We start from the raw sequence: 16746 nt of genomic DNA on the forward strand, positions 1-16746 counted from the left end.
CTACCTCCATCCCCGTTTCATGTCCTCCATCCCTGGTCCAAAGGGGATGAGGTGGGGCCCCATTTCCCCTTAGTCTATAGTCATCCCTTAAAGAATTGGAGACGGGGCGAGGCTAGGTGGGGATTGGGATGGAAACGGGGTGGGGGCAGGGAAAAGCTTAAGTCCATCCCCGCCTCCATCCCTGCACGGGGATAGATTTTAACATTCATCCCCACCTCCATCCTTGTTTCATGCTCTTCATCCCCGGTCCAAACGGGGCGAGGCAGGGTGGAGCCCGGTTGTCCCCCGGTTCACTGCCATCCCTAGAAACAGTGTGTGAGAAAGAAATAAGAAGCCTTTACTTGGGGCTCAAGCAAAACTGTTGGCCAACCCGGTGTCGTGATTGGACGAGTCATACGCCGTGTTGACTCCAGCAGCTATGGCTCGACCAAGACTCAGAGGACGAATAGTGCAAGTCCAAGCCCGTTCAACCCTCTCGCCTCGAAGAACCCCAACCCAACGCAAGCCCAGGGATGGGAACCACAACGACACGAGTCGGATGGGGCCCAACGAACGGTGGCCTTACGATATCATCGCTATTTATTCGCTTCAGAAGTCTCTCGATTCTGAAGGAGAGAGAGAGAGAGAGGAAATGGGGGATGGAATTTCGTCGCGATGGAGAATGATAGGGACGGAAGGAGCAGGAGGAGGGCTCGGGGATGCGTTGGAGTTGGGGAGCCCTCGATCGGAGGATCGGTGTTCCATCAGGAGGGTCGTCAAGTCCCACTGCAAGACTGAGGAGGTCGAGCCCGGTAATTTCGTCCGGAAATGCGAGAAGATGGAACAATTCCTCCGCCAGTGCGTCGGAAGGTACATTTTTTCTCTCTTCCCGCCCCGCCCTCCCCAGTTCTTTTTTTTTATTCTCCTCCTTCAATCATTTTCTTTCCCTTATTTTCTGTTTTTCTTCCAAATTGTATTTTTTATCGCTCGAATTTGATCGTTATAGAGAACAAACTCTCCCTACGTAGGTTCAATTTCATTGCCAATTCATTTAATTGTACAAGACAAAAATTTGTGTTGGGATACAGATGACGATTTGTTGAAGGATTGAAATGAGGGCGGAAGGGATTTTTTGTTATTTGGAATGTTGGTTTCGAGTCTTGAACGAGATGAAACTTATATTTTTGAGATTTTTTTTCGTATTGCATATGTTATTTCTTCCTTTTTGCTGATTTGGGATTGATCCCAGCAAGTTTATATAGAATTTTCTCTCGAAGATTAGATTTTGTTTTTCTGTTCTCTGGGTTTTGATGTCCTTTGCTTCACTAACTTTTTTTGGATCCTTTTCATTCCTTCGTGAGGTTCATGGAAGTGTAACTCCTGGACATGATATAAGCGAAGGTCCCTTTGATATCTCACTGGAATGTGTTCCATCTTTTCTTGTTCGGTTTTCCCCCTTTCTGTCTCAGTGTTTTTCATGAGAGATTGTTGAAAGTTGTGCTTATTCGAAATTGATCCATTGTTTAGCTTCATTTAATGATTTTTTTATATATATAAATTGCTCAAAATTGGGTTTCCTTGGTGATTCGTTCTGATGGACTGAACAAATGTCAAGATGAACAGAACGAGTAAAGGTAATCACTCTCGGGAGTGGGCCTATCGAACTGCAGTCTGGGTACTAAAGGGGACCTTATGCTGGTTTTATGTGAGGAATAGAGTTATAGCACTAGCTAACTAATACCAAGAAAAAAAAACTCTTTTCGAGGACAAAAGCTTTGGTACCTAGTCCTGCTGTCAGAATATGTATAATGTGCCCTTGTGATATCAATTCCTTGAGAGACAAGTTATGCTGTTACCTCTTATGAATCATTCTATGTAGGGGCTGGCATTCTGCTTTAGTTTGATTTTCCATGAAATTATAAATACTTTATGTGGGAAAATATGTTCTAATTGCAAATATTCACTTCAATATTAGTTTTCTAGTATCGAACCCATTGAGCAATAGTTAGCAAATTATTATTATTATGCTGCTGATGGTGGTGGTAGTAATTGTGGTAATGTTAATACTTCATCTCAAAAAAAAAATTTGTGGTAATATTAATAATACAAGTGCCAAATCAAAATATCAAACCATGGCACCATTTTACATGAACAACCCTTTTTAAGAAAATGAAAATTAGTAAGTGGTGGTTGTAAGTTTTGGATGTGTTCTCCAAAGCTTTGATGGTGGCTTTGTTGATCATGGTCTTTCATGTGGCATTAAGTGTCTAAAATGAGAAGTGTTGAAAAACTTGGATGGCATGAAACAAGACTCACGAATATGTTGGCCCAAAGATGGCAAATGATGAAACAAATGAACATGAAGACCTATTAGTCCATGTTTTGTTGTTCTTGGGACTCCATACCATCATGGATTATCGGCTTATGGAGCCTTGGTTGGGTCAAAGGTTGTGATGCCAATTGATTGAAGACTACCATGTTTTATATGCTACTAAAGTTAAAATCTACTATAGTACCCTTTGAAGCTTAAAGAGCTAGTTTGTTAGAGATCCATCACATTGAGTATAGATAACAGTTCCTTGGTTGGAACTATCAGAAAAGAATGAGAGGAAAGAGAAGCTCTGAAGGCTGCAGGAGAAACCCCAATAGGGTCGGCTATGCTTGCTTTTCATTAAGTAAACTCATATACAGAAATTAGGGTACAAAAATACCCATTATAGACAATACTAAAATTACAAAATGCCATTAATGAGCATGTGTTAAAATAGATAAAACGAATTGGGTCTGGATCTCAGGGTCCAGACTCAGATGTGAATGGCTACGTCTTTTCACCCTCCCTCAAGTTGTACATGGTTTTGAACCATGAACAACTTGTCTTTTAACATCCAGAATCTATCTTTGATAAGTCATTTTGTAAACAAGTCAACAACTTGATCAGCACTCCGAACGTATTCTGGTTCAATTTCTTTTTCTTCGACCTTCTATCGTACAAAATGTTGATCAATTTCAATATGCTTAGCACGACTGCGGTAGATGAGATTGAATGACATGTTGATAGCGCTTTGATTATCACACAAGAGAATGCTTTTAGAAATCGATTCTCCTACTTTTGTCAACAGGTGTCTGATCCATGTTACTTCAGCTGTAGCAGCTTCCATTGATCTATATTCAGCTTTTGTGCTCGACCTGGCTATGGCCTTTTGTTTCCTATTGCTCCAGGAGACAAAATTTAAACCAATGAAAACACAGTATCCTGAGACTGACCTACGCACATCTGGGTCTCCTGCCCAATCTGCATCTGTGTAAGTAAGAAGTTCATGCATGTGATGGTCATGTATACTTTTTCTGTACAGAAACCATTTCCAATAGTTCCTTTCAAATATCGAAGAATGCGTTTAACAACTTCCATATGTCCAATATGCGGTTCATGCATAAACTGAGATACCTGATTGACAGAATAGACAATGTCGGGCCGAGTAAAGGTAAGATCAAGGTTTTAAAACCCGTGACTCGGGACTCGACTCATTCTTTATTGACTCGTGACTCGGCGGGTCAACTCGGTGACTCGGACCGGGTTTTGTTAACTTTTGATTTTAAAAGAAAAACAATATATTATTTGTCTCAAACCATGTTTTCAGTAAACAAGAGATGATAAACTCATATACAGGCTCTATGATGCAAGAGTATGGTGGGCTTGATGAAGATATTACTAGTAAGATGAGTTCGATGGATTAAATATTGACAAGCTAGTGGAGTGTTATGTGATGGACGAGCACTTTTATGATTGCAAGAATGTTTCCAAGATTGTTGTAATACCAACATTCTTACATGCCCAGTGTTGAGAGAATTCTTGTTATAGAGATGTGTATAGTAGGATGAATGTATAAAATAACAAAGGACAGAAATGAATGCATTAAAAGACGCTTAAGAGTACTGCCAATAACAGAAAAAGAAGGTTGTTGCTTAGGATGGTTTGGACATATTCCACAGAGACTTGTCACAACATTAATGATACCATGTTAGTGGAAAAGCTAAGAAAAGAGGAAGACCATTGAAGATTTGGAGGGAGGTTGTGAAAAGATACATCAAAGGTTGCATTATGATAGATGCTGTAGCTCGTGATTGGAAGAAATGAAGAAACAAACCTCCTAAAGCCAATCTTCCAGTGTTACTCTATGCATAATATCTATTGTCAGCATGCATTTAATTCTCAAGTTTGCATTTCTAAGTTATCTTTTCAGACTAGTCATCTTATCTTATTCTTAATGCTTATACTAATGAGGGCCAGTTCTTTATATGATTTGAATCATCAAACTTAGTAAACTGGTCAAAATGATGTACTTAGTTTTTCTTCCACAAGAATTACACAATTTTACAATCTAAATGTAGGAGATGCTATTTCTGAGGGGAAATTGAAGATGATTGAGCAGAACTCCCATAATACCATTAGCTCAGTATCATTTTTTTATTCTGAAATACCCAAAAAATCAAATTTCAAACATCCCAGAGTCAACCCGAGTCAACCCGAGTCAGGCCTGAGTCTTGGCAAACCGAGTTTGCCTTGCCGGGTTGACTCACTGGAGGGTCGAGCCGAGTCACCGAGTTGACTCGGCAAGTTTTAAAACACTGGGTAAGATACTGAAGCATTCCTACTATCCTGTGATATCCTGTAGGATCCTCATACAAATCTCCTTCTTGGGAACTGAGTTTCTGATGAAGTACACTGGGTGTGCTCAGAGGCTTGCAATCTGTCATACCTGCCTTGCTAAGAACATCAATGGTATACTTATGTTGAGTAAGTGTCATGCATTCGGGAGTCCTATCAACTTCTAATCCAAGAATGTATCACAACTTACCAAGATCCTTTATATTGAATCTATGGTTCAGAAGTTCAATAACTTGTTCAATATGTTCATTAGAGTTACCTGTAATGATAATGTCGTCAACGTATATCAATAACAGGGTAACTATATCTTTGCATTTGAATATGAAAAGAGAATGGTCAAGAAGAGATCGACTAAAACCATATTTTTCAACTTCAATCGAAAAACTGTCAAACCAAGATCGAGACTCCTGCTTCAGACCATATATAACTCTCTTTAACCTGCACACGTATTCTTTAGAGTTTCCTTCTGTATATCCAGTGGGCTGCTCCATGTACACTTCCTCCTTCAGAGTTCCATGTAGAAACACATTTTTCATGTCTAGTTGGCTGAGAGTCCACTGATGTTCAACAACCAATGTCAGTATGATGCGGATAGTGCCCATTTTCACGACTGGACTGAAGGTCTTATCATAGTCTTGTCCTTGCTCCTGTGTGTAGCCTTTGACAACCAGTCTAGCTTTGTACCGCTCGATAGTGCCATCTGGCTTATATTTTATCTTATACGCCCACTTTGACCCAACCACATTTCGATTGTGTGGTCTGGGAATAATATCCCAAGTGCCACATTCATGAAGAGCCTCCATTTCTTCGTTCATGGCTTCAATCCATCTCTTAGAATTTATTGCTTGATAAAATGTTGTGAGTTGATCTTCCTTGCCAAGAGAGGCTAAGAAGAGTTGAAAATCCATTGTGAAGTTCTCATAATTAACCCACCTATCAATTGGATGTCGAGATCGGGTAGATCTTCTGTGAACAGGTGATTGAATGGAAGCAGAAGGAGAATTCCGCTCCTGATTAGAGTTGAGAGGTATCTCCTTCTCACGTCTAGAGTAAACAATGTCTTTATACCTTTCAGGAGCTGACGGTGGTTCAGAAATCATACTTTCCCGAGTTCTTTGTGTAGCAGTGGATACATTTTCCTCACCTCTTTGATTACATTCAGAAGAACAAATATCATCAATACTAGAAAAGAGATCTGAGTCCAACCAAGGATGATAAACTTCAATGTCTGGAGGAGTGTCAGCACTATGACCAAAATTTGATTCGTCAAACACAACATTTCTGGATATTTTGATGCGCTTGCTCACAGGATCATAGCATCTGTACCCTTTGTAATCATCAACGTACCCAACAAATCTGCACTTTAAGGCCTTATCCTGAAACTTGTGCCGCATTGAACTGTCAACATGAACATAACATATACACTCGAATACACGCAAATCATGATAATTTGAATGCACACTATGCAAAGAGAAATAGGGCGATTTGTTTTCCAGGATGTTCATGGGCATTCGATTTATGACATAAACTGCTATATGAAAAGCCTCTGTCCAGAAGGAAACTGGAAGATTACTGTCGTGCATCATGCTCATTGCACTCTCGACAATATGGCGATGCTTTCGTTCAGCAATACCATTCTGTTGAGGTGTATGAGGGCAAAACACCTGCCTCTTTATCCCATTTGATTGGAGAAAACTAATAAAGTCATTTGAAGAAAATTCACCCCCTCCATCACATTGAAAACAAATGATATTCTCAGAGAATTGATTTTGAACAAAGGAATGAAAATTTCGAAATAACTTGAAGGTTTCAGATTTACTTTTCATAAAGAAGATCCATGTATATCGAGAATAGCTGTCAACAAAAATGAGATAATATCTAGTGTCAGACATTGAAGAAACCGGAGTCGGACCCCAAACATCAGAACATATGATTTCAAATGGTCTTGAAGCTCTTTTATTAATGGAATGAAATGGAAGAACATGACTCTTACACTGAAGACAACTAGAACATTTTTTATTATCGACACTTAAATTCAGAAACTCCGCCTGTGTAGTTATACACTGCCGGTCCCAAGCCCGGATAAAGGGGAGGGTTGCGGTAGGCCTGTGACAGCCAGCATAAAAACTTTGTCATATCCTATGAAAATGAACCAATATGAGAATTTCGTTGGGGCGTTCCCTACTGAGCGACGTGCTGTACTCTCTAGGCCCGGAGGCAGTGATAAATGTGCAAGGGTTGCTAGGTCGTCGCCCAGAAGCGACGCGTCACACCGGCGCCCGGGTGTGGTGTCAAATAGGCAAGGGTTCCCTCACTTTGTTGGACGGGTGGGGGTAAAGAAGTTAGTCCAAGACCATAAAATTAGGTTAGCCACTTGGAACATAGGGTCTTTAACTGGTAAGTTGGTAGAGTTAGTAGATGTTATGTGTAGGAGAAAGATTGATATTTTATGTCTTCAAGAGACCAAATGGGTAGGTGAGAAAGCTAAAGTGATAGAACCTTGGGGATATAAGATTTGGTATACAGGAATAAATAGGAATAGGAATGGAGTAGGGATTGCTATGAGTCGTCAGTTTATAGATAATGTAGTTGAGGTCCGTAGGAAGGGTGATAGAATTTTACTTATTAAATTAGTATTAGGTACGGATATTATTAATATTATTAGTGTTTATGCACCTCAAGTAGGTTTAGATGATTCCATTAAGCATCAATTTTGGGAAGATTTAGATGGAGTAGTACAAGAGACATCTTATGGAGAAAAGCTTTTCATCGGCGGTGACCTTAATGGACATGTAGGCATTAGTAGGGATGGATTTGAGAATATCCATGGAGGCTATGGTATAGGAGAAAGAAATGAAAGTGGAGAAAGGATTTTAGATTTTTGTTTGTCCTATGATATGATCTTAGCAAACACTTGGTTTATGAAGAGGGAGTCTCACCTAGTAACATTTAAAAGTGGGGTTAATACGAGTCAGATAGATTTTTTCCTACTTAGAAAGAGAGATAGGGGTTGTTGCATCGATTGTAAGGTTATACCAGGAGAAAGTGTAGCTACACAACATAGAGTCTTAATTTTAGATCTTAGAATTAGACAATGCCGCAAAAGGGATAGACATAGGATAGATCCTAGAATTAAGTGGTGGGCACTGAAAGGAGCTAAACAAGGAATGTTTGTAGAGCAGGTAGTTAAGGAAGTTGATTGGTGTCTCGAGGAGGATTCAGAATCAATGTGGAATAAGATAGCGGGTGGTATGAGAAAAGTAGCTAAGGAGGTATTGGGTGAGTCTAAAGGCGGTGCACCACTAGGTAAGGATACATCATGGTGGAACGAGGATGTCAAATTAGCTATTAAGGTTAAAAGAGAGTGTTATAGAAATCTAAGTAAGAGTCGTGATAATGAGAATTTGGAGAAGTATATGATAGCAAAGAAGGAAGCTAAAAAAGTTGTTCGAAACGCGAGGGCTAAGGTATATAAGGAGGTTTATGACAAGTTGGATACCAAAGAAGGCGAGAAGGATATTTATAGGCTTGCAAAGATGAGAGATAGGAAATCGAAGGATTTGGGTATGGTTAGATGTATCAAAGATGAAACGCAAAGGGTTTTAGTCAAAGATGAGGAGATTAAGGAGAGATGGAAAGATTATTTTGATAAGCTATTTAATGATAGTCATGCTCAAGATCTTGGAGACTTCTCCATTCCTTTTCATGAGATAAATCGTGACTTCATGCGCAAGATTCAAAAGAAAGAAATTGCAGAGGCTTTGAAGAAAATGAAATCAAGAAGGGCAGTTGGCCCAGATGGTATACCTATCGAGGCTTGGAAATGCTTGGGAGAGAAAGGTTTAGAATGGTTGACAAATCTTTTTAACTTGATTTGGCGAACAAATAAGATGCCTAATGAGTGGAGGAAGAGTACTTTGGTGCCTTTATATAAGAATAAGGGTGATATACAAGATTGCACAAACTATCGTGGTATAAAACTCATGAGTCATACTATGAAACTTTGGGAGAAGGTGATTGAGTCTAGGTTGAGGAAGGTTGTCATGATATCGGAGAATCAATTTGGTTTTATGCCTGGAAGATCAACTATGGAAGCTATACATCTTCTTAGACAACTTATTGAAAGATATAGAGAGAGGAACAAAGATTTGCATATGGTTTTTATTGATTTAGAGAAGGCATACGATAGAGTACCTAGGGACGTTCTCTGGTGGACAATGATGAAGAAAGGTGTTTCTCTCAAGTACATTAGTATAATTAAAGATATGTATGAAGGAGTAGTAACCAATGTCCGCACTTGTGGAGGGGTGACAACCAATTTTCCGATAACGGTTGGGTTACATCAAGGATCTGCTTTAAGCCCTTTCCTATTTGCGATAGTGATGGATGAGCTTACGAGATCAATTCAAGAAAATGTACCGTGGTGTATGTTGTTTGCTGATGATATTGTTTTGATTGATGAGTCTAGAGCTGGGGTTAATGCTAAGTTAGAATTATGGAGACAGACATTGGAAGCTAGAGGTTTTAAGTTGAGTAAGAGTAAGACTGAATATATGGAATGTCGGTTTAGTAAGCAACGAAGTAGTGATGGGAGTGTAGTGAAGCTTGGTGAGCAAGATATACCGGTGAATGATTATTTCAAATATTTGGGATCCATCATTCAAAAGTATGGAGAAATTGATGGAGATGTAAATCATAGGATAAAGGTTGGGTGGATGAAATGGAAAAGTGCTACTGGAGTGCTGTGCGATCGTAGAATGCCATTGCGGTTGAAGGAAAAGTTTTATAGGACGACTATTAGACCCGCTTTACTATATGGTACGGAATGTTGGGCTGCCAAGAGACATCATATTCAAAAAATGAGTGTAGCTGAGATGCGGATGCTTAGATGGATGTGTGGAAATACAATAAAAGATAAGATTCGGAACGAAGAGATACGTAAGAAGGTAGGTGTTGCACCCATTGAAAATAAGATGCGAGAGAATCGTTTACGGTGGTTTGGACATATTCGGCGAAGGCCTAATGATGCTCCAGTTAGAAGGTTGGAGAAATGGGAAAATATATTAGTTAAAAGAGGTCGGGGTAGGCCTAGGAAGACTTGGATGGAGATGATAGGAAAGGATATGAATGCTTTGAACCTCACCGAGGACATGGCGTTGGATAGAAATGATTGGAGGAAAAGGATTCATGTGGAAGACCCAAAATGAATTTCTTTTTTGGTTCATATCGCTGACCCCAATTGTTTTGGGATGAAGGCGTAGTTGTTGTTGTTGACACTTAAATTCAGACTTGACTTGGGAATAAGACTACCTGAAACAAGCTAATCAATAAAGCGACTACTATAATGACCCAGACGACCATGCCAAAGATTTGGCTCAATACATTCAGAAAGATTAAAAACACTATCAGAAGGAACTGAAGATGATGATGTGAGCTTCAAGGTGGAGTCAACAGGCTGAACACGAGAGGAAGGATTCTCTTGGAACACATACATATTCCCTTGGCGTTTTCCTTCAGCGAACATTTCCCTCGTGTGAAGGTCCTTAACACAAACAGAAAAAGGAGTAAACTCAACTGAAGCATTAATGTCATCAACAAGCTTAGATACAAAAACAATATTTTTCTTGATATTAGGAGCATGAATGACATTTGAATGAGCTAGAGAAGAGTTGGACATATGAATTACAGAATTTTCAATGTGCGAAATATGGTGTTGAGACCCGTCTCCAGTGACTATACTATTTTTACCAACATAAGGAACAAAATTTAGGAGCTTACCAGCATCACCAGTGACATGGGTGGCTGCACCGGAATCATCATACCAAGTGCCTTGATCATTCTGTTTGATGTTCAATTCAGCCAAGGCAGATAACAAGAGTTCTTTGACTTCTTCACTATTCTTCAATGTATCTGTTCTCTTTCTTGTCTCCAATTGCTTTCTTCTATTTTGCGGGTTAAACCAGCAATTTGCCTTTATGTGCTCCTTTTTGTTACAGAGAAAGCATGTAGGTATTGTTCTTTGCCTTTGCAGATTAGGAGGCATACTGGAAGTAGGTAATATTCCACGAGATCCTTGTCCATTCCTCTCTTGACCTCCCCTTTCTCGAGATTCATACATGCCACATCCTTGACCATAGTTAACTCCGGTGGCAAGAACATTGTGTGCTCCAATGGGGTTGTGATTACCTTCATAGAATCCTTTCAAAGTCATTTCATACTGTAAGAGCTTAGAGCGGAGATCTTCAAATGTAGGTAAGTCTGGCAAACACAGCAAGGAAATAACCATCATATGATAATCGGGTCCAAGCCCGCTCAAGGTTTGTTGCACCATATCTTTGTCACTGATCGTACATCCCATAATAGCCAACTGATCTGTGATAGTTTTCATTTTGTTTAAATACTCCATGACAGTTATGGAGTCCTTTTTCAACATTTGAAAGGATAGGATTCAGACAATAGCCATTCGATTTTAGAAAAATACGTTGGCTGGAATATGCAGATTCAGATTTTAGAAATAGGAAAAGAAAATAGGCAGAAATAAAGAGAATAGGAATATGCAGAAAAGAAAGGAATACGTTGGCTCGAAAAGGAGGACTAAGAGAAGAAGAAATACCTTGGACTGAGACCTTGGAGAGGATCACCGCTCTGATACCATATCAGAAAAGAATGAGAGGAGAGAGAAGCTCTGAAGGCTGCAGGAGAAACCCCAATAGGGTCGGCTATGCTTGCTTTTCATTAAGTAAACTCATGTACAAAAATTAGGGTATAAAAATACCCATTACAGACAATACTAAAATTACAACATGCCATTAATGAGCATGTGTTAAAATAGATAAAACGAATTGGGTCTGGATCTCAGGGTCCAGACCCAGCTGTGAATGGCTACGTCTTTTCAGGAACCTCAAGTGGAAATCGCAAAATAGGATTCTTATGCAATAAGAGGCAAAAATCGTGGTTAGTATGTGCTCAAATCCTATTTTGAAGGAGGAAATTAAAAGAATGAACAAGATAGAGGGTGAAAATACCTTTTTTGGACCCGGGTGTATGCTTGATCCTCGAATCCTTAGTCCGGCACCTAGTCGGGCTAGTCGAAGGGGCAACTAGGAATCGGTCTGATTCCTAGTTGAACCCCATAAGGGGTACCAATTTTCCCGACTAGGCGCCTAGTCGGTGTTTAACCTATCCTCACCCAGGCGCGAGAAGAGGTAGCCCCCATTTTTTACGATAACGGGGTGGGGGTGACGAGGTTTTATAAACCCTCTCTCTCTCTCTCTCTTGAAACCCTCCGCCTGCCATCATCGCCCTCGCCCACCACCGCTCCAGCCTCTAGTTATGCGGCTTGCCACTACTTCTTTGTCTGCCTCTTCTTCTTATTATTCTCTCTCTCCCCCTTCCTCTACCTCATCTTCTTCTTCTTCTTCTCTCTCCCTTTCTCCGCCTCTTCTTCTTCTCTTTCCCTCTCTCTGTCTCTCTTCTTCTCTCCCCCTTTCTCCGCCTCTTCTTCTTCTTCTTCTCTCTCTCTCTCTCTCCCTCTCCCCTTCCTCTGCCTCTTCTTCTTTCCCCCTTCCTCTGCCTCCTCTTCTTCTTCTTCTTCTCTCTCTCTCTCAGACTCTTCTTCTTATTCTCTCCCCCATCCTCCCCCTCATCTTCTTCTTCTATCTGTGTCTCTGTCTCCCCCTTCTTCTTCAATCAATTTTCTGATTATATGCGAGGCTGTATTGAAGAGTGGTGATTAATCAGATTTTGCTGCTGCTAATTATTTTTTGTTGCTGTAAGTTCTGTAATTGTTGTAATTGCTGTGTCCCTATTTTTTGTTGTTGCTGATTTTAAGTTTTTAACTGTATGTTGAACTGTTATTTACTTATTAGTATCCATGTAATATGTATATGTTTCTTTGATTATGTTCCTCTAAATTGTGTATTTTTTATTAACTTTTTTAACTAGGTGAGTTTAGTATTACGCATTATATATATATTTGTGCATTTGTTGATTAATTTTATGTTGGATACATCTTTGTTGTTAGTCTTAGTAATATTTGGGCAGGTTTTGTAATATAAATGTTTACTATGCTTGACGATAGCAATATCTTATGCTTCGTCCCTTTGTTGTTGATTAATTTATGTGGATACATGTTTGCTGTTAGTTTTAGCACTTTATTTTAAGAATTTAAATTATTTTAAATTATTTGGCATTTGTTGATAGTTGTTTGCTTTGCTTATTCAATTGTTTTTAATATTTGGGCAGGTTTTGTAATGTTCGACATGTTTTTTTGTATATTTCTTATTGTTGATTGATTTTATGTTGCATACATATTTGTTACTAATTTTAGCAGTTTATTGGCATATTTTTTATATTTTAAATTTTTTAATTAAGGTACCGACTAGTCCCGCCTAGCCTCCGACTAGGCACTGCCTAGCGATTTTGACTACATAGCTCAAACTACATCTCTTTAAGGTGTAATCTGGCGCTAAACGGGTTCGGATGACTCCCATTGGACTCGGAGTGCGGCCGAATGAACTGTAATGGCAGCCAAATGTGGCATAGGATGAGTCTGGGTGCAATCATTTGATGTGATTTCCATCTGGATAAGGTTTCAGGGATTCCTAGATTGGTTAGGGGCTAAGTTTGATCTGTGATGAGGCTCTTAATTGGTTTAAGAGGTAAGTTTCAATTGGGGTAGGTTTCCTAGGTGGTTTTGGAGATTGTACCGAGGTTAATTAGGACTCCTAAATGGTTTTGGAGATAGGATTATGGTAAGTCAAGACTCCTAAATGGTTTGGGTTAAGAGTTCTCTTGGATTGGGAGATTTCTGGATTTTATACCATGAGGACTATATCTCCAGGAATCCTTAGGAGATTGAGATAAGAGCTTCCTTTTTCGGACAACCCTTACCTCGAATCAGACTCCACGTGGCAGGTGTAAACTAAAGCCTGGATTGTAGCATGCGACTCAGACTACTGTTGTCTGTCGTTCATACTCTGGCCACCCACAGCATGGACTGCGGCTGACACCAACTGCAGCTTTAGGAATGCAGCCTGTTGGCCTATGTCACACACACTTCATTTTGCCCTCCGTACCCGTGTCGATACGCGTGTCCCCGTGCTAACACATGTCGACACGCATGTCCCCGTGCCGACACATGTCGACACCTGGACATGCTATTTTACCCTCCGTGTTTGTATTTAATTTATAATTATATTTTCAGTTTATAACATTATATTTTCAATATATAATATATATTTTAGATATAACATATATATTTAGATTATATTCTATTTATTTTGTATTTATGTGATATATATATATATATATATATATATATATATATATATATATATATATATATATATATATATATATATATATAGCCGTGTCCCTGGACCCACTTTTTTTTGGAATTGCTGTGTCATACCCTCCGTACCCGAGTGACAGCTGTTGGCCGGGCAATGTACAAAGGCATGTTATTCATCCCTTTTGAGGCCTCACACGTAGGGGTGGCAATCGTGTCGGGTTGGCGGGTCAGCATACCTCAACCCGAACCGACCCGTTTATTAAACGGGTCGGCTGTGGCAAACACGAACCCGACCCGTTTAATAAACGGGTAACCCGACACGACCCGCCAACCCATTTAATAAATGGGTTGGGTCGGGTAAACGGGTTCTCAGGTTCGCGGGTCAGGTTGATGGGTCGACGGGTTGGTGGGTTGTCAGACGGGTTGGCGGGTTGACCCACCCGCCTAACCCGTTTATTAAACGGGTCAGCCGGGTTGGCGGGTTGGCATACCCCCAACCCGAACCCAACCTGTTTAATAAACGGGTTACGCGGGTCGACCCGTTTATTAAACGGGTTGGCTTAAGCCCAACCCGAACCCGCCTAAGAGGCAGGTTGGCGGGTCGTGTCAGAAATTGCCACCCCTACTCACACGCAAGCTTTGGCCTGTGCTATCTTCTATGGATTGCACCCTCAAAGATGGATTCTTCCAGTTTTGGACTGGGTTGGAACCTGTAAAAAAATTGATGTGTCTACAATAACATTCATTCTTCTATTGGCCTTGTTTGTTGGTCAAAAATTGATTTGTTTCATGTGCGGGGCCACTATCTTATGTATACACAAATTATTTTATTGAATAAGAATGTGATTTGCTAAATGTTTGTGCGCAGGGAAGCTCTACACGATTGACATTATATCCAGTGGGATTCCTATTTGGTTTCCCCATGTGCTTTCTTTTCAAATGCTAGAATTCATACTAGCACAATCTTACACGTCGATATGATAGTTTAGCTCAGTGTTCTGTTCATTGAAATGTAAACTTATAAATATAATGAAGAGAGTATTTTTGAGTTGTGGATATGGAGAATTAGCTTGCTACATTTGATTTGTGGGTGATAGTCTATCTGCAATTTGTGTTAGGAGAAGCTGAGCATTACACAAATAGGTTCCTGAGAGAATAAAAGTTGTGATCCATCACAAACAGTTTATTTTAATGCAGACAATTTAAACAGTATTATGTATCAGAAAAGAAAAGGGGTTGAAAGAGTGAGAGGCACATGTTATTGGCTTCTGCTGAACGTTGATTCATTAATAATAGTGCTTTTTTTTTTGTTGCTAAGGGTTTATTTTGGCTTTGCTAGCAATGTTAATAACATGGTGTGTTACAAAATCATATTCTTGAGAAAAAAAGAAAAAAGAAAAAGAGGCATTAATCCATGGTAATAGCATGGTGGAAACATGCAATAATGGTAATCAAAATACTTGATTATTTCTCTCTTCCGAGCAACTTTTGACATTGTAGCAAGTTGGTTTTCCAAAGAGTTGTAATTAATTGACTCCTTTCTTAATCGCATACATTGCTTTCCCTTGGATTCCAGGCCTGTAGAAGTCGTCGAGTCCAATACAGAATACTCTGAAGAGGATGTGACACACGAGATGATGACTGGTTCGCTGCCTTACGAATCATCTGATCCTGAGCCCTTCACTTTTCCTGGGCTCCGTGGCGACATCGAATTTCTTGAGCGAGGGATTCTTGGTGGCTTCTCTCGCTTCCTCGAGGCAGCTGAGGACATGAAGAACGAACTGTTCCAAGCATTGGGTGGGTTGCCGTGTGATGGGGAACCCAGGAGTCGTTCGACGAGAGCAGCAGCGGAGGGGTTGTTTGACAAGGAAGTGTCTGGCAGCCCCAGCTTGCCGCGGCAGAGTAAGGGGAATCAGTCTTCTGCTACGTACTCTGAGTATGCTGGAAAGCTTAGCGATGTCTAAATTGGACATCCTTCCCTTCTATATTTTTAGGGTCTTTCTGTGTCGTGTTTTGGACGTGAAATTAGTATATATGAAACTTTTAAACCGTCATGCACAAGTGGTTTCGCTTGGTTCTCTTTTTGTGTCGCTGGACATGCTTGAATGCTTGATGGAACACGAGAAGCAGGGAAAGAACCTCCTCCATGTCTCGAGATAAATTAACAGACTGGTGGTGGGGGCATGATATGAGAGTGGTGGTCACGAAAAAACTGATCCACATGGAGAGAGGATGGGACTCGGATGGCTTGTGTGAAATGATACAGAAAAATAAATTTAAACGCCGTTAAGAACGGTTTGACCGTACTCTCTTTAATAAACCAACACAGCTTGTTATCCTTTTTTAACTTGAACGACCCTCTCTCTTCATGCAGAATGGATCGTGGCTGGCTGTTATTACGGCATCCAGATAAACAAATGTATAAATACGTGAATGATAAAGACTTGCCTGATTATAATACTAAAGAGTTGTGACTTATTCAGATCTCCAAAACCCTTGCACAGACCGTTCTTTATGCGTCGTTTTGAACGAGTCCAAAGAGAGCTGCTGTAATTTCCGTGTAGTTGTTGCTGCTTGGTTTTGTGGTGAAAAGATCAGGTGCAATTTGATTGCACAAATATTTGTGCATTAAGCACCTGATCACCCTCGGACACGCCTGTCAGGTGTGGGACCCAAGACCTGATGGAGGGGCGATCGGATGCTTAATGCACAATTTTTTGTGCAATCATATTGCACCCGATCCGGACTCGTTTTTGTGGGAGAACGGCCTTACGGAGGGAGGATCAATGAGTCCTGACCGTTGGATTAT

At 40.2% G+C, this 16746-nt stretch overlaps 1 protein-coding gene across 1 annotated transcript; it reads left to right on the top strand.

The window, feature by feature from the left end:
* The first annotated feature begins 613 nt into the window (after positions 1 to 613).
* LOC149830735 (fra a 1-associated protein-like) lies at positions 614 to 15995 on the top strand. The gene is made up of 2 exons (XM_090016754.1): positions 614 to 849; positions 15514 to 15995. Exons 1-2 carry the CDS (start codon positions 632 to 634, stop codon positions 15899 to 15901), a joined length of 606 nt encoding a protein of 201 aa, XP_089872880.1. The 5' UTR covers positions 614 to 631; the 3' UTR covers positions 15902 to 15995.
* Positions 15996 to 16746: the final 751 nt, after the last annotated feature.

This window comes from Nuphar pumila, chromosome 8 (genome assembly GCF_984573655.1).
Source record: "Nuphar pumila chromosome 8, dmNupPumi1.hap1.1, whole genome shotgun sequence".
NCBI classification, from domain to species: Eukaryota; Viridiplantae; Streptophyta; class Magnoliopsida; order Nymphaeales; family Nymphaeaceae; genus Nuphar; species Nuphar pumila.

Coding starts and splice junctions, on each gene's coding strand:
- LOC149830735 (XM_090016754.1), top strand. CDS start 632: ATGGGGGATGGAATTTCGTCGCGATGGAGAATGATAGGGACGGAAGGA. Junction 850..15,513: donor CTCCGCCAGTGCGTCGGAAG/GTACATTTTTTC, acceptor CTTGGATTCCAG/GCCTGTAGAAGTCGTCGAGT.